Raw genomic sequence first — 18,551 nt, 5'->3', positions numbered from 1 at the left:
TTGAATAATCGTACCTAGTCATTTGAAGTTTTGTTTACTCAGTTTCAAGTGTCAAGTAGACTAGCTGCTTCATTGTCTTCACTGTTGGCAGTAAGCAAGTTCGAATGAATAGAATTATAAATAGAGTAAGGAGGAAACTATTAACTTATGTGTATTCTGTAATAGATATTTCAGCTATCCAGTTTGTCTTTCATATATTATCTCGAACTAATTCGAATGTTTACATGAACCTCATTTGAGGGCCGCTCTCACACTACTGAAAGAGCCGCTCTCACACTACGTTTTTCCAAAATTAAAAGCTTTATTGCGAAAAAGTGCTTACAGATGTATTAATCAAAGTATTGTCCGTCGCAAGCGACAACTTTCTCCCATCTTTCCGGCAATTTTCGGAACCCGGCTCGAAAAAAGGAGTCCTCTTTTGTCGCTATCCATGAAGCAATCAATTTTTCCAACTCTTCGTAGGATTGAAAATGTTTTTTTTTTTTTTTTTTTTTTTAAAATAACTATTTATTGGAATATGAGTTAAAATTAAATTATTAAGATTTAAATTGGGTGTTCAGCCACAAGTGGTGACTTTTCAGCCCTGTTATATATATGATTTGGTTATTACCATGAAGACATCATTTGCTTCCGCAATTCTGAGATTTTTGTGTAGGGAAAATTCTAAACCTACTTGTATTGTGTAATGGGGAAAAGGAACTTATATACTAACTTACTAACTAATACAGAGAGCGAATCGATTCAATTGAAGATTGCATCGATTTTTGTCGGAATTTGCTTATAATATTATGTGACATTACATCTAATGGTTCTATATTTGTGAGTCTGTGTAACTCATTTGTACTAAACCAGGGAGGACGCTTCAGAATCATTTTCAGAATTTTATTCTGAATCCTTTGAAGCGTTTTCTTCCTGGTGGAACAACAGCTTGACCAAATTGGTACCGCATAAAGCATGGCTGGTCTGAAAATTTGTTTATAAATTAACAATTTGTTTTTTAGACAGAGCTTAGAATTTCTGTTTATAAGAGGATATAAACATTTAATATATTTATTACACTTTGCCTGGATTCCTTCAATGTGATCCTTGAAAGTGAGTTTTTTGTCATACGTTAAACCTAAGTATTTAGCTTGATCAGACCATGTCAATTCCAAGCCATTCAATTTGAGAATGTGATTATTGTTTGGTTTTAGAAAAGAAGCTCTTGGCTTGTGAGGAAAGATAATTAATTGCGTTTTTGCTGCATTTGGTTTAATTTTCCATTTTGACAGATAATCACTGAAAATATTTAAACTTCTTTGTAGGCGACTGAGGATTGAAAATGTTGATCTACCAGGCCGTATGCCATTGAAAGGAATAGGTGGAAGTCAGAAGGGACGACATCTTGGGAATACGGCGGGTGGGGCAAGACTTCCCATTTCATCGTTTCCAGATACTTTTTGACCATTTTTGCTACGTGAGGCTGTGCATTGTCGTGTTGAAGGATGACTTTGTCATGTCGTTCTTGATATTGTGGCTGCTTTTCTTTTAGCGCGCGACTATGGCTCATCAGTTGCGTTCGGTAGCGATCTCCTGTGATGGTTTCACCCGGTTTTAAGAGCTCGTAGTAAATCACACCGAGCCTACTAAATACAAATCATAACCTTGGCGCCGTGAATATTCGGTTTTGCCTTCGACAAAGTAGCAGGCCCGGGCTTTCCCCAAGATTTTATGCGTTTAAGATTATCGTATCGAACCCACTTTTCATCACCGCTTACGATTCGATGTAAAAACCCCTTACGATTTTGTCTTTGAAGCAGTTGCTCACATACTAATAGACGGCGCTCGGTTTCAACTCGTACGGCACCCAGTTTCCTTCTTTCTCAATCATGCCCAGGGCCTTGAGACGTTTTGAAATGGCTTGCTGACTCACTCCCAACGATTCGGCAAGTAATGCTTCTAGTTGTTTATCTTTGAAGTTTTTTTCTCTTCCACCACCATGTTTGTCTTCGACATCAAAATCACCATTTTTGAAACGTTGAAACCACTCCCGACACGTCCTTTTACTCAGAGCAGCATCACCGTAAGTTTCTGGGAGCATTCGATGCGCTTCAGCTGCATTTTTTTCGAATTGTAACAGAAAAGTAAAACTTCCCGCAAATGGCAAGAATAAGGCACATAAACAGACATTTTCGAGCGAGAATAATACGAAAACAAGAACAACTGTCACTGAAACGGCGAAGACAATTCGTTAGGCACTGTACACACTCCTTTTAAAGGCATTATCATTTATGTATTTTGACCAGCATCAGCCGGTATAGCCACCTATTGGGAAACGGCGGAAGCAAAGTTGTACACCTGATATTTCAAGTGATCAACTGAAAGTAGTTAAACTGAGCTTTGATTTGAAGAGAATCTATTGAAGAACCGAATGCTGCCCGTTTTGTACGTCAGCGAACGTTGTGTATAGGAAATCTCCTGCTTATTGGTTCACAGGTCGTGTTCTCGTCCATTGATTCATAATCACTGTTGTTGCACGGTTTTCGTTCTAGAAAGCATCGATAAGAGATTTTTTGTTTCATTTTTGTCTGGCCTCTTTTTCCGCTTGTTTGCGGCAACATACGTACCTTGATGTACATTGCTTGTAATTTATTACTCACTAGAAGATACTTTTCAATGTTCTCGATTGGTATCCTCTGAGTAGTAGTCGTTCCGTGGTGCTTGGAAATATCTATAAGTCTTCTTGTCCAGTTTCTCGCATAGCTTACCGTAGCGAACGAGCTGATTGTGGTATGTTTCCAAGGTACATTGAGTTCTAATTGAAAAGCATATAATAAGGAATTAGTTTCCTTAAGTTTTGTTTTTGTTTCGATTATAGAGGTTTTAACCTAAAGGTCATTCGCCTCTTCGGGCCAGAAAAACTTTCTGACCCTATGTGCGGGGTTGGGAATCGAACCCAGGCGGGCTGCGTAAAAGGCATCGACTATACCCGTTCCCCCTCTCCTTAAGTTCATGCGCAATACACAAACATCGTTCAGGAAATGATTTCCACAATTCTTTTTCGAGGGAAAGAATCTTTTCGTACTACGATATGGCTGTCCGAGCGTAATAGTTGGTGGCGCTAGAAGAGTGATCATTGGGCTGCCAATATTCGGGGTCATGTCAAATGTTCGATAGCGATACTGTTCAAATAATTGGGTAGTTTAAGAAAAGTTTCTATGCGAAATTTGAACCAAATTAAACATGGGTAAGGTCTGCAACGTCGCGATCAAGTTTTAAAGATGTTCTGTCTTGTAAAATAACAAATTTTGAAAAAAACTCTATTCTTGGTAGTTGTGGGAAAAAATCAAAATTTCAAAAATCGAGACTTTTCACAAGTGATTTTCGGACAAAATATCGTCGATCAGAAAACTCACTGCAGAAAACTTCGGTACTGATTTTTGACAACGCGATTCTCACTAAAACTAAATCTCACATGGCAGAAAATTAGTTCTAAAAGTGCACTAGAGAACATTCTCCTCGATGATATTCAAGAAAAAAAACGTTTGCACACTGAATAATATTCTTGAGCAGAAGATTTTTGGTAAAGGATTTTCATAGGCGTTATATCTCAACCTCTGAATAAATTCGCCAAAGAACAGTATCGGAACCTTTCTGATAATGTTCAGTGTGTGTAGGGAGGTTCATAAGTGAATCAATAGTGGTGATGTATTTGGAGTTTATTCGGCACTACCCTGGTGGTGGAGTAATATAATTATTAAAATTGGCAAGTGCTGTGATAAATAATAGTTATAATTATGATAAAAACAATCACAAAGCATGTTATGCAGCTGATTAAAATTTTCAGGCAATTTAGCTTGAGTAACGCACGCAGAAGTAACAGGAGCGCTATTCAAATACTACGCCTGCTGTTGTGTTTGAAATATGCACAATGCTGCGCTCCTGTTACTTCTATAAATCAAATTCAGGCTAAATAACGTTTTATAGCATTTAATCTGAATATGAAGTGTTGTGTAACCAGCTGGAATTGAAACATCCTATGATGACTATTTGGAATGTATAAAAAATACGAAAATATCGCAGTCATTATTTCTCAGTTGCGATTCGGTTCTGAATTTAGTCAGTAGAGATTTTTTTCATTGATGAAAAATATGATATAATGAAATCTTGCCCGAATCACTTCGGTGTTGAACTCAAGCATAGTGGAGATTCAGCATCGAAATATCATCGGAGACTCTTCTCCCTTTCGTTTATTTTTAGCGATTTTTCTGTGGGTGAAAACTCGTCACCAAGTTTCGCTGACAAAAAAGATACTAGACTTGTAATCTTCGCAGTTTAGAGTTTTGTTGATGTTTGTTTCGTGAATTAAGTGTGATCAGTCTCTGAGTTTCTTTTTAGAAAATCTCATGAACTGATTTTCTCACGAGTGACAATGAAATGAACTTTTACCGCTCAATTTTCTCAGAGATGGCTGAATCGATTTCAACAATGTTCAGGCTCATTTAGAAACTACTATACTAACTGGTTCATTAAACAGGTTTGAAGTTTGGATGGCTGTCATTTACGATTCCGGTGGTGTAATGGCATTAGTGACGTAAACTGCAAAGCTCAATATCGCTCAATTTTCTTGTATATGGTTCATTCGATATCAATAATTTTAGGCGCGTTCGAGACTAAAATTGATCGATATAAACACATTTTTCAAAACGACCACATTGTCAGTTTTTTTCCTTGCTCTAAACGTAATACCTCAGTAGTCTTATAGCTAGTCGCAGTAAACCATTAGACTAGGGCTAAGTAGCAATCAACTATTAGACGTTTTATTCAGTTAAAATGCTTACTTCAGAACAAATTGGCTCAAATGGCACGTTCCCCTTGTTATTTAAAGATTTGTACCTGCCTTGAATGCTTGAAAAAGGAAGAGATGCGTTTTGGCCACCAGGGACGCTTCATAATACTTTCCCCTACCTTTTCAGTCAACTGTCGATATTCAAGTGAAGTTTCAAGAATCGAAAATGAAAGAAATCGATTCTCTATTATTTGTTCCTGTTGGTGCTAAGATCTATAGTAGTTTTGCAATTTGACATGTGACCAGCTGATTATCGCCGGTGCCCAGGATACATTGTGTTCTGAGTGAAAATCATATAAGATGGAATTAGTTCCCTTAAACAGACATCGTTCAGGATCGCCGAGGAAAAATGACTTCCACACTTTTCTATGGAAAAATCTCTTCATATTGCTGTATAATACATGGTGTTGGTCTTCTAAAACTATCTGTGGTGACCGAGAAAGTTGTGCCACGTTTATGTCTGAGTCATAAGACAAAATATAGCACTTTTATGCTATATTCTTGAAGAACTAAATAGAGTCAACTTTGCATGACTGAATAGGTTATTTTTTGGAAATGTACTCCCCTTGGTCACACGACAAAGTGGAATTAGTTCGGGGGTTTGTTAAGTTTAGTTTAAAATTCGGTAACTGTTTCTGTTATTTTAGTAGGATTATAAACATTAAATACTTACTTTGTTTTCAGCGTTAAGTTTCATTAAAAGAAAACTAGAAACGGCATCGAAAATAGAATGGCGCCGAGTTGAAGTCTAGATAAGAATCTTTTTGTGCCTTACTCTACAGAAAGGTATTAGAATAGCTGAAAAACCCGACTTTCGAACGGAGCCTTGGAGACCCATAGTGATAAATACCATTTGATTCTGCTCGATGAGATCGGAAAATGTCTATGTGTGCACCTATTAACATTTTCTCAGATTTTTTCAACCCATTTCTACAAACTTACAAAGATCAAATGGTTGTGACTTCTGGTTCGGGAGATATGATGGTGTAAGTGACGTAACCGTCAAAACGCGTTGAAATCTTCGCGCATCGATTTCAACAACCTTAGGCTCGTTTGGAAACAACTATTGGTCCTTTAAACAGGTTTGAAGTTCGAATGGCTTTCACTTACGGAGGTATTACGGCATAAATTTCTTGTATATGGATTAACCGATAACAATAATTTTTGACTCGTTCGAGACAAAAAATTGGGCTAAGAATCGATTTCGAATATCATAATGGAAAAAATTCTAGTTTTAGAGATATAATCGTTTAAGTGGCGTTATCCACAAAAGATTTTCTAACTGCTATAATATTTCAGTGACCTATGATCACGTTCAAATGTATTGTTATTGATACTTTTGGGTTGAAAAATGTTTCTAAATATTTAACTTAAGCACTGACACATGCTTTTGTGAACTATTCGAATTAACTTGAATAAATTGGTGTCAAAAATGAGCCAAAATTAATGTCCGGAATTATCTTAAAAATTATAAAAAAAATATTTAAATGAGTTTGTTTCAATCAAAGAAAAAGGCGTTATCACACCACTAAGTGGATTAAAAACAGTTTTTTTAAGAAAAACATAAAATTTTAGGCATAACAAAAAATATATTGCGTAGCTATATACTTTAGGGTAGTTCACTTTAGTATCCAATTTCGAATTACGCTCAGATTACGGATGTTGTCCATCTAAGAAGTGTTGATTCTATTGTCTGACGTCAGAGGCTGACGTTAAACTAATCGGTTGCAATAGTACTTTAATTTGAACTGTTAACGCACTGATTATCCGAAGACAAAACGCAAGAGAAATCCTAAAAGTTCCAATTTTCACACAAATTTCTTTAGCTTGTACACAACCCTGGGTAAAACTGAAAAAACAACATTAAATTAGAAAAAAAAACACACTTAACTGGTTTGATTTCTTCACGTTGTGTTTTCGAGTTTTCAGTGATCAAAAGCTCGAATTTTATTACTTATGTAACTTAAATTGAATAACTGCACCAAACACAACACGATAGTGAACTGGAAATAACGCAATACCGGTTCCGATGCTTTAAAAACATTATTCCATCAATCAAATATCAAGTTACAAAGTCTTTTCAAACTGAGTGCAACAAATTTTTACCCCAAAGTAGCTCAAGCGGTGTAGTTTGTACTGCCAGGTACCGAAAGGTAGAAGACGAAATCCAGAAGAGCAGTAGTTTTAAAATTATTGCTAAACTAACTAATGGTTACCAGTAAATTTACTGCTTGGTTTCTCATGAATGAATAAACAAGAAAATTTGCAACAAGTTTCAGTTACAGTATTTTAAAAATACCAGAAAAAGTAACTTTACCTATCGTATGAGTCTGTTAAGAACATTTAAACCTATCCTAATAACAAGTTTATTCTAAAAAAAAGGCGGGTGGGTAATGTCAGAGACATAATCGGATGACATGAATACGAATAAAACGTATGGTTCAGTTTCTTCATTGTAAAGAAACTGAATTTTGAATCTGTAGTTCTGGAACCAAATTTTGGAGCCGAATGCTAGATCTTGATTCTGGAACTGAATTCTCAAACTTAGTTTTGATGCAAGATTCTAGAACGTGAACTCGGGAATTGTATTCTAAGTACAGGAATTGAATTCTGGATCTGGTTTGTAGAACTGATCACTGAACCTGCGATCTGGGATGGAATCATTCGCCAACTGGACGAATGGGCACCTTCTTCCAAGACTTCCTCCAAGGGAGGAACTTCCAAGTCTGCATCGGTGGATCTCTATCCCAAACAACTGTGTCCCCAGGGTTCGGTCCTAGCCGTAACCCTCTTCCTAGTGGGAATGAACTCCGTGCTCAGTTGCTTACCAACTAAAATATATATCTTCGTTTACGCTGACGACATTGTGAATATCAGTGCCAAAAACTCCTCTATAGCAACCAGGAAAGTTACCCAACCAGCCGCCGACGCTATTTTGCGTTGGACAAACCGGGTGGGATTCAACATTGCCCCAAACAAATGCATCCTCTCACACTTCTATCGAGGGGGTCATAGGAAAACCGACTCCACAATCAGAATAGGAACAGTCCAAGTACCATTCGTGAAGCATCCCAGAATTCTTGGTATCAACTTCGACCAGAAGCTGAACTTCACGCACCACTTTGGTCTAGTCAAAAAAGATTGTGGGTCACGTTTTAGACTGATCCGTACTATAAGCACTGGGCACCCGAGGTGGAATCGACACCAAGGGCTACTTCTAGCCCAGTCACTGGTATGGAGCCGCTTAACCTACGGGATAGAGGCGACCGCGGTGGGCAGAGAGAATCTAATCAAGATACTCTCACCCACCTACAATAGGGCTGTCAGGATTGCCTCAAACCTACTTCCTAGCACCCCAGCAGTGGCCGCATGCATCAAAGCTGGTGTATACCAATTCCGCTGGTACTCCGCTTGGATTACATTCCGCCGAGCACTGGGGTGACTAGAAAGAACTCACGGAGAGGAAGATTGCCTATTACAGAAACTAGCTGAAAGTTGTTCAAAAGTTTCACCGGAAGCAACCTACCCAAACTGGCTCGCCTACATCGGGTTTGGAAAAGGCCCTGGTACCAATCAGACCTTTCCAAGACCCACACTTCCCTGGCACTCTCCCTCGGAGCCAAACCCCCTCCAGCAAAAGTTAGAAGCAATTTCCTTCAAGTCTGCGCTGACCGGTTCACAGGTATCCCTGCATACTTCACAGACGGGTCTCGAACAGTTTATGGTACCGGAATTGGGGTGTGGGGATCAAACTTCACCCTGTACCGGAGCCTACCCCCGGAATGCCTTGGAGGCCGAAAGATGCCGGCATCCGTTCGTCCAGACGATCCAGGAATACACCAACGACCAAACCACTGTGTACTGGATTCCTGGGCATTGCGGGATCCCGGGGAACGAAAGAGCTGATGAGCTAGCGGCCATGGGCAGACAGTCACCACGATATATATCGGAGGTCCCAGCCGCAGATCTCATCATCCGGGAGAGGCTCCAGGAACATCTTGTAAGTCACAGGAGTTCTTCTGGAGGATACCTCCCCAAAATCAAGGGGGAGGTGATCCGAAGGACTGATCGACCAGATCGGACAGAACAGAGAGCTCAGTTTCCGAATTTTGAACCTGAATCCGAAGTCAGAACAGGATTTTTGGAACATCATTCTGGTCTGAACTTCAATTTCAATTTTAAAATTTTGTTTCAAAATCTCTAATCCAAGTCCCGAATTTATTTCTAGAGTCCATGTCTAGAATCAAAATCTTGACACCAGTTCCAGATATAAGTTCAAAAATCCAGGCTTAAAATCAAGTTCTCAAATTCGGTTTAAGTTCCAGAATTCTGGAACTCGATTCTGCCCTGGATTCTAGACGATTCTGGAAATGAAATAAAATCTGGTCTTGAATTCTGAAACCGGATCTTAGAACTGAACACTAGAATTGAATTTGGGACCTCGATTATGGTCTGAAATGAACGAGGCAACTACGCAGGCTAAAATGAATGAAGCATCAAATTTCCACCTTTCTTATTTATCAAACATTTTAGTAAACTTTAATTTCGAATTATTTGTGGTTCTGTCATACTACTGAAAATTCTATCACAAATTGGTGATTATATTGTCGATGACATGGAGAAAAAATTTTGTTGATGCGTTGAATAAAACAAGAGCGATAAACGATCAAAAATTTATCCCTTTCCCAGAGGGTAAATTTTGAAAAGGCGCCCCATAGTTAAGTAAGACGTATGCGCATCAAAATGTATCAGAAAGCCGCCTTATTGGTATTCTTTTTTTAGAATTTCTGCAATCCCACCATGAATGTCAACGTGAACAATAACGTCTTCTCTCAATTTATCTATTTCCAGATCATCGCACGGTAAAGAATCCACAAGGTGTCGTGTTTGGCATCCCTCACATGAAAATAATGAAACAGAAATCCGGTGCAAAACATACTGATTAAAAGTGAAAGAGTACTCTAACCCCGAAAGCAAAGAAAAAGCCAATCGAAAAGCGTGAAAAAAGTATCGAAAATATTAGAAAAAAAATTCCGTGCAAGATAAGTCAACTTAGAGTCAACAGTGACATATTGTAGGTGCTCGGAACGAAACGGAAGAAACCAGTGCTACAAATTATCTGATCCGCGAGTGTGACAGCGGCACGGCGACGACGGCAACCCGGTCGAGGGAGCAATGGGTGGTCAACGACTTGGGACGTTCCTGTCCTGCTACCGAAAGCGCGAAAATCAAGTACATCTAAATCACTGCCGTCTTATGATAACCTGAATACCGAAGGTTTTCCGAGAGCGAGAAGAAACGGGGGTTTTATTCTTTGTATTTCTGTTGAAAGTTGGGGAAAAAACGTAGATTCGTGAGTGGTTTTTTTTTCTTGGTTTTGGTAATTTATTTTTCACTCGAATACAGTGGCATTATTTTGTTGAGCAGCAAAATTGTTCATGATCAGTGGAAGACTTCGACGGAGGGCCCTGGCCCTGCTGGGAGCCCTCCTATTGGTGATATTTATATGGCCACCGTGTTGTGCAACGATGCCGAAGCCGCTGCCGGCCCTGCTGCCCGTCGTTCCGGAGATCGATCTGCCCTCGGAACCGATGCCGGCCGTGGCCGTAGTTAGTCCGGTCCAGCAAAATGCGACCGGCAAAAGTCGAAAAGCCAGTGACCTGAGCCGTTTGATGAGCATTTTCACGATGATGACGAGAAAGGACGGCAACCCGTCAGAAGAGGAGACTGGAGGTCGCGGCAAGTTGGCCGTCCTCAGCCGCGATGTCAGTAGTGCGAATGTGAACGACAACCAAAGGCTAAATTTACGTCGCCATGAAAATAACTTTCCCGGCTCGTCAATAGAAGAGCCGATCGATAAAAATAAATCACATGAACAACAAACGACCGGCGGCGGCGACGTCGCTCTGGCAGCACAGTCAGTGCAGTTAGATAATGCCGTCGATGTCATCGTTGCGAGCGGGAGCGAAAAACCTTATCGCCCCCGAACGGAGCAGATAACGCACAGTTCGACCGTTTTCAGTGTTCTTTTCCAAAAACCTGCGACACCGACTAGAAACACCGAACAACAACAACAGAACGGGGTCAATGACCGCGGCAACCAGAGCGCCGTCAATCAATCAGTATTCAATTCCGCGTCCAGCGCCACTGGTGACGAAGACGGCCATCAGTCCATCATCTCTGACTTCTCGCTGGACCGGTACTCCCCTAGGCCGAAACGTAGCGCCCTGGCAGATCCGGCTGAATTTTCCTACGGAGCCGGCCCACATCGTCATCGGCATCAGCAACACCATTTGACAGCAGGTAATGGCAGTCTCACGGCGGCGGCATCAGTCGGTGGTACAGGCCGAGGGCGAGGACCATCGGTACGACACCATCGTCAGTATCATCCACCTCATCATCACAATCAGCATCAGCATCACCCGCAACAACATCAGTCGCAGCCGCAGCCGCAGCCGCAGTCGCAGTACCGCAACGGGACCGCCAGTGCCAGTGCCGGTGCAGGAACCAGCGACGAATCGTCCAATCTAGAGCGCAATGAACGATCGGCGAATCTGTCGCACATAACCGGGGCAACGCGCAAGATTCAGCTCTACATCAAGAACCGATACCTGCAGCTGCTGCCCGATGGCACCGTCAACGGAACGCACGACGATCGAAGTGATTTCAGTAAGTAGGCCAATTCAGTGTTTCTATTTCTTTCTTTCTTTCTAGCCTTTTCTAGTTCGTTTGATTTGTTCAACGATTTGTTTATCAGCCAACATCAATGGCCGCTTGGTCACTCTAATTCATCAACTAGGCGAAAATATGGCACTGTCTGATGTCATCAGATATTCCGATTTGGACTTAGGCAGTGACGCAGTGGCGATTGAATCGGTTCAACCTGGGAAAAGGGTTATCGGCGTCGTTTGCGAATGTGCAGGCTGCGCAGTGCTGCGTTACACACAAACACTTTTCGCTTATCAAAATTATGTCGGACTGCTGCAGACCGTCCCAACATTGTTGCTAATCTTTATACCTACTTGAACGTGCGGTTTTTTTCTATTCCGAACTTTTTTTTGCAAAACCACCGTCACCAGAGAGTAGGTTTTACTAACAAGTATGGTCTAATCTTGCGTCTACTGCACAGAAAGAAATCCTTTGTCGTTACATATCACAAAATCAATATTTTTATCTTATGAAATTATGACCATTATTCATGATTTTGTGATGAAAATGATCTACATGATAAAAAGCAACTCTTCCCTTAGGACTACAAATCATGAACATGCGCAGGCCCGGCAGATCATTTTTGGTCCGAGTGTGTAATTTGCGCTCTTAAAAAAAGTCGTCGACTGCGTTTCTATGGTTCGTGAATGGAAAGAAATATGCAAGTAGTTTTGTCAATGATTTATTACAGTGTGTCGCAATAGACATGTAAAATAGCTACACACTAAAAAAATTTGAATTTTTCGGTTGACTTAATCCCTCATACGATGTAATTTATAAAGCCCTAATTTATCAAATGACGAAAAATTTCATTTGTAATGACGTAATGTTAGATCACCATGAATTTTGATAGTTTCGACTTTAACTTGAATTCTGCTAAAAGGTGCGTATGTATGCATTTAAATGCACCTTCTACCTGTCTAGCAGATGTGTGCTTCTGTGGCTTAGTCGGTTAACGGACGTACTTTGCTATCCAAATATTCTCGGCTCAAGTCGCGGAGGTCGCAATCAGTATTCATTTTTTTATTTCGATGAATTTCATGTCAGGGAATTTTAGACACAACATCAAATGTTCTTCCATGTAAATTCGCGTAAACTGCGACGCTCTATTTATATGCATTTAATAAGATGTAAAATCACAGGATTTTTTCGAAGTGTGTACGTTATTGGGTCGATCTTGCAACATTGTTGATCCTGAGTACGTTTTTAACCTGCGATTAGCCTAAATACTTCGTTTATTAGAACTAGAAGATCCTAGTACTGTAACAAACAGATGAACGAAACGCACAAACTCTGGAACAATCCCTCTTATCCATTTATATTTTTATAAGATATCTACAACTTCCCTTCCTTTATTTACTTGATCATTTTACCTTTTCATTTGTTGCAAAAACATTGTGTGTGTGTGTGTGTGTGTGTGTGTGTGTGTGTGTGTGTGTGTGTGTGTGAGTGTGTTTGTATGTGTGTGTGTAACAAATTATGTCTTTCAATTTTCTCTGAGGTCGCCCAACCAATTTTCAAAAAACTTGAATGCAAATGAAAGGTCTTAAGGCCTTATACAAAGTTCCTGAGTTTCATATGGAGCCCGACTACCAGTTCCGGAATTACAGGGTATTATGCGCCAAAAATTACACACACACGTTTCTCTGAGATGGCTGAACCGATTTACAAAAACTTAGTTTCCAATGGAAAATCTTATGACCTCATACAATTTTCCTGAGTTTTATTTGGATCCGATTTCCGGTTCCGGAATTACAAGGAAGTATGTGAAAATTTATGAAAAACCTCGCAAAAAATTTTCTCGGAAATTTTTTAACCGATGTTCACAAACTAGAAAACAAATAGAAGGTCTTAAAATTCTTCAAAATGTCTCCGAGAAGTTGATCCAGATCCGACATCCGGTTGCGGTATTACAGTGCGATTAGTGAAAATTTTCAATTTCATGAGTATTTTTTCACAAACGATGGCAAAATGAGGTGCGCATTTTTTATAGAACTTACTGTTAAATTCATCTAGTTGGCAGTGCATGTTATTAAGTGAATATATAAAACTACCTTGGGACTACTAGTCCCCGGTTTCCGCTTCCGAAAGAACCGATAATAGTGAAAAAAAATCTCCAACACCGGAGCTCCCGTCGATTTCTCAGCTGTTTTTTTTCACGATTTATGATTCAAATTAAAGCTCTCATTGTCTTTAAATATACTGTGCAATAACACCCTGATCCGACTTCCGGTTCCGAAATTATAGGGCGATGAGTGTCAAAACATTAAAATTCAAAATGCTGATGCAAAACTGGTACGCGTCGGTACGTGCAGCTTTGCTCCGTTCGCAGCGTGCTTTGTTCAATTTCGTATAGCGTGCAGGGTTACCACATTAAAATTTATATTTTTCAGGTGAGAAATATGTAAATTTCTAATTCGTTTTATCAATGTGTACCTACTTGTTAGTGTTATTACAATATCATGATAACTATGCTTTTCTATAAAAGTACACCTTTCACTTATAGAAAATTTATACAATCACTTAAAAAAAGTGAAAAAAGGTTAAAACGAGACTCACTCAATTTTCTCAGAGATAATTTGATCGATTTTCTATAGTCTCATAGGTTGCTGTTTGATTTCGTCCGGGTCCGATTTCCGGTTCCAGAACTATAGGGTAAAGTGTGTTTCATCATTTAGTGCTGAGATGCGAAATAAGGATCGATTCTTATTAACTTGACATAACTGTTTACAATTTGAAAAGGTTATGTTAGTTTATATACAAAGAAAGTTTATTATTTTATTCAAGATTGAAAATCTCTTCATAAAATCTTCTGGTGATATTTTTGAAAATATAAGTAATATGAGAAAGGCATCATTACACAACTAGGTGGATTAAAAAAGGTTTTTTTTATTATTGGATCTCGTTGTCACCCTTTTTCTAGGGGGGAGGAGCTTCCATTTCTCTCCCGCGAGGATTGAGGGACACTTTGTTCGTGGATCGTCTCGTCTTCCATTGCCGCATCGGTGGTATTGTTGTTGGTTTCCGTTTTCTCTTAGTTTTCCTTGTAATTCGCTGCCTTGGGCTGGTTGCTGGATGCTGTAGATGCGCCTTGTTGTACAATGATTGCGGTTGCTGGTTGGTTTGATGGTGAAACAGGAGTACTGCGCTCACTAGTTTCCGCTGTTGAACGGTTGATCTTGTCTTTGGTTGAAGATGTCCTTTTCGCAGTTTCAGTGCAAGGTTTGCCGTAGTGTGCAGGTTGTTCACAAAACTGACATGAAATCAGCTGATTTTCATAGGTAATAAGCGTTTTTCACGGATGTATTCCACCTTAACAACGAAATGATATTAGATCGAATTGCTTTACGTAGTTGCATACGTACCACTCGAACACCGTTCCGGATACCGGGGAAAAGCACAAAACAACGGCGCTGAACAGTACAGTGAGCATGTCTGTTGTGATGTATTTGTTGGGTAAGTTCCTATATTTAGCTCCTATAATAAATATTTTATCTTTAAAACGCCTCGAACCTAGATACTTTCTCTTGGCATTCTTTGTTGAAGTACTGCTTCTTCTATTTACACAATGCCGAATATATTTGAGTGTAGTGAAAGATGTTAAATTATTGCCATCATTGCTATTTTGTTCGGAAATTTCTCTTTAGCAGTGCTGTCTAGTCGAAATATTTGATTGTCCGATTTTAAATTTGCAATGAGTAGATTTAGCCGAATAAACGAATAAAGAAATAAAAGCAAGATTTCAAAACTTCCATTTCAGCAATTCTTTCGTCCCAACTTGATTAACGAAAAGCTGCACTTTGAGGTAATCAATCCTAATATTTTTGTTTCATGCTCATGCTATGTTTTCGTCCGGGAAACTGAGCTGTCAAGAGTTTTCAGAAAAAAAAAAACGAAAGTAATATATCGGTATTATAATAACAGTATACTTGTTCGATATAAGTACTAAATTCATACTTACAGCATAGAATTGCAAATGCTTGTACATTTTATAATAGCGCTTTATAATTACCTCAAGCCAACTACGATGCTACGTAATATCAGTATTTTTTATGCTTTTAAATTTCAAATATATGGCTTAAACGCAATGTAAAGGTTACAATACACCATTTATATCGTACTAATGTTGATTTCATGCCAGTTCAGTGTTATCAATTAATGCTGGTAGGTCATTATCTAGCTCGATTTCCGCATAAATCTGCAACTCCTTAAATTGTGCAAAACGTTCCGGCGAATATGTGACAAAATTTATTAATTCCTTTATCGTTTTAATAAATTTTCATGTCAATAAAACTCTTTCAATTGAATCTTGAACAAAAAACGTGTTTAATCCACCTAGCAGTGAGATGATACCTTTTTTTTTATCAATCCGCATGTGTTTTTTGCATGAATATTCTTCGGTGTTTTCATGACATTATTTTAATGACCGTAGTTTTAAGCGACAATTTGAGATTTTAATCACTCATTACTCTGTAATGTCGAAACTGCAAATCGGATCGAATTTGAATCTAGAAGTGTGATAATCGATTAAACATGCCATGATATGTAAGTTCCACTTTAGAGTTTACGGTAATTTAAGGTACTTCCAGAGCCGGTATTCAGGAACCAGCATAACCCAAACCGATTCGTATGGCCATATGACGAATAAATTACAACAGTTTTGAGTCCAACTTTGAAGCTTTTCGGGATTGTCATCTTCTATATCGGTTTGAATTTTAAAAATTCATCATCATTTAATTCGAGAACCGGAAGTCACAATTGGATAAAATTAATTAATTTTTGTATATAGTTTATTTTAGTTTGAATTTTTGTTTCTGAAATTTGATTGTTTTTTTTTTGAGAAAACGATTGAGCTTCGAGAAACGATTTTATTCTGGAACCGGTATTCTAAAATCGGTATGGCCGAAGTCACCTGAGTAGCTGTATAGTTTACATTTGTTTCAAAATATTTAAAAATCAGTGAAGACATCTTTGAGAAATCATAGCACGAATTGAATTTTTAGGTGCCTTCTGAATCGACAACTGAATACCACTAAAACTGAAAAAAATAATTTTTTTTATCGACTATCCAAATCTGCTAACCCGATAAACCTCATTAATGTATGTGAAATGGACATTTTTATATTGATCACCATGTATCCCCGAAACCGGAAGTTGGATCTGACAGAAGAGCAAGATATTTATAGAATCTTGAAACTTTTCATTTGAATTTCAGATGATTCTTAGATTTCATTTGAATCTTAGATCGGTTCAGCCATCTACGAGAAGAATAAGTTACACAATTTTAATTTCGTTTCACATATCATCCTGTAGTTCCGGAACCATAGGTCGGAACCAAACATAATTCAGGAACTTTGTTTGGGAGCATACGACTTTTCGTATGAATCTGAGTTTGTAGAAAACGGTTGAGTCTTCTCCGAAAAAAATCGAGTGAAATTATTTGTCACACACGCATTTGCTGATCTCGACGAACTGATTCGAATGGTATATGGGTGTTATGTTCTTCCAGCATTTATTGCTGTAAGTAGTTTAAAACAATATAATTAAAAAAAAATCTGCCATCATCTGGTTTATATATGTCATATTCGAACGATTATGTTGCCAAAAACGAACCGTGCTAAAATCGGTCCGAGGCTAAATTCCATGAAAAAAGATGCTGTACACAGTCTTTCTGGTACTTAGAAACAATTGTGTGTAACAGTATAAAAAAAACGTGTTTTCCGTTGCTCCCAAGCATTTCTTTGTCATACAGCGCTCAAAACTCCTACTGCTGGAATAGGGGGAAAAGTCGTTTACACTAAAATTTCGATATCTCCGTTGAAAATGGACGGATTTTAACAATCTATGGCTTGTTGGATAGGTATTGCCGTGAAGAATCTAAGTCTGAAAACATATTCTGTTTTTAAGGTCAATTGTGACAGATACTGTCAAAAAACTAAAAATTTTGACATAAAACTTCGTATAACTCAAAAAGTAAACATCCGATCTCAAAACCATTCAATAGCGTTTTGGGTGACGGGGAGACCTTTCATTTGCGACTAGTTTGATCAAAATCGGTCCAGCCATCTCTGAGATCTCGACCTCTTAGTTGACAACACACATACAGACACACACACATACACACACACACAGACATTTGCTCAGTTCGTCGAGCTGAATCGATTGGTATATGTCATTCGGATCTCCGGGCCTCGGAAAAATTTTCGAAAGTTTGAGCGAATTCTATACCTATTTTTTATTTATATAAAAAAAGGTAAAAACATAATATTTTAGTAAAAAATAAAAGCTGAACTTTCATTCAGGTTTTGTTACAAAAAAGTAACTTTTGTTAAACAATATACGTTATAGATTTGATAACAGCTTCCAGTTTTTAATTAAAATTTGCTCATAAAACTTTTCGCAATTTCGAACTTTACTGTTCGGGTCCATTGAAAAATGATGATGTTCAATTAATCATGAATTCAAATAATTGATACGGTCAAAGCTGTTTAATGGTGGCCTAAAGACACTGTGGCAAGCAATTTGTAGCTGAGTAAGATTTCGAAACCCTTCATCACCACTGCTTCAGCGAAATATACATCAAGGAATGTTTACAAAAACGACTTCTACCCATGATTCGAAGCCACAAGGATCCTGTTGTCTACTGGCTAGATCTTGCTTCTTGCCACTACTCGAAATCAACGGTAGAATGGTATGCTACCAAAAATGTCACTTTCGTACCAAAAGGCATGAATCCACCGAATCGCCCACAACTTCGACCAATTGGGGAATTTTGGGCATTAACGAAGGCACATCTTAGGCACATGTTTCGGCAGCCGAAACCATTCAACAGTTCGGAAAAGATTGGAAAAAGTGTCAAAACTTGTCGCCAAGAAGTCTGTACGGAATTTAATGAGGAACGTTCGCAAGAAGGTGCGCCATCTAGTCTACAATGGCTAAGTAGCAAATGTTGATAATAATATTCTGTTGTTGTAGTCTAATATTATCAGTATATCGAATAAAATTTGAATATCAA

General features: G+C 38.7%; 1 protein-coding gene across 3 annotated transcripts in view; it reads left to right on the top strand.

The window, feature by feature from the left end:
• LOC131427065 (uncharacterized) overlaps window positions 1-18,551 on the top strand; it is a 279,078-nt gene that overhangs the window by 16,109 nt on the left and 244,418 nt on the right. For 2 of the 3 annotated variants that reach the window (XM_058589968.1, XM_058589970.1), the window contains exon 2: window positions 9,680-11,497. In XM_058589968.1, the coding sequence (XP_058445951.1) occupies window positions 10,267-11,497 (1,231 nt within the window). In that variant the 5' untranslated portion in view covers window positions 9,680-10,266. The remainder of the gene's footprint in view (window positions 1-9,679; window positions 11,498-18,551) is intronic. The other variant, XM_058589969.1, reaches the window with a different exon arrangement.

The sequence above is a fragment of the Malaya genurostris genome, chromosome 2 (genome assembly GCF_030247185.1).
Source record: "Malaya genurostris strain Urasoe2022 chromosome 2, Malgen_1.1, whole genome shotgun sequence".
Lineage (NCBI taxonomy): Eukaryota > Metazoa > Arthropoda > Insecta > Diptera > Culicidae > Malaya > Malaya genurostris.
The sequence above is the reverse complement of the archived record's forward strand: the minus strand, read 5'-3'. Positions and strand labels throughout refer to the sequence as shown.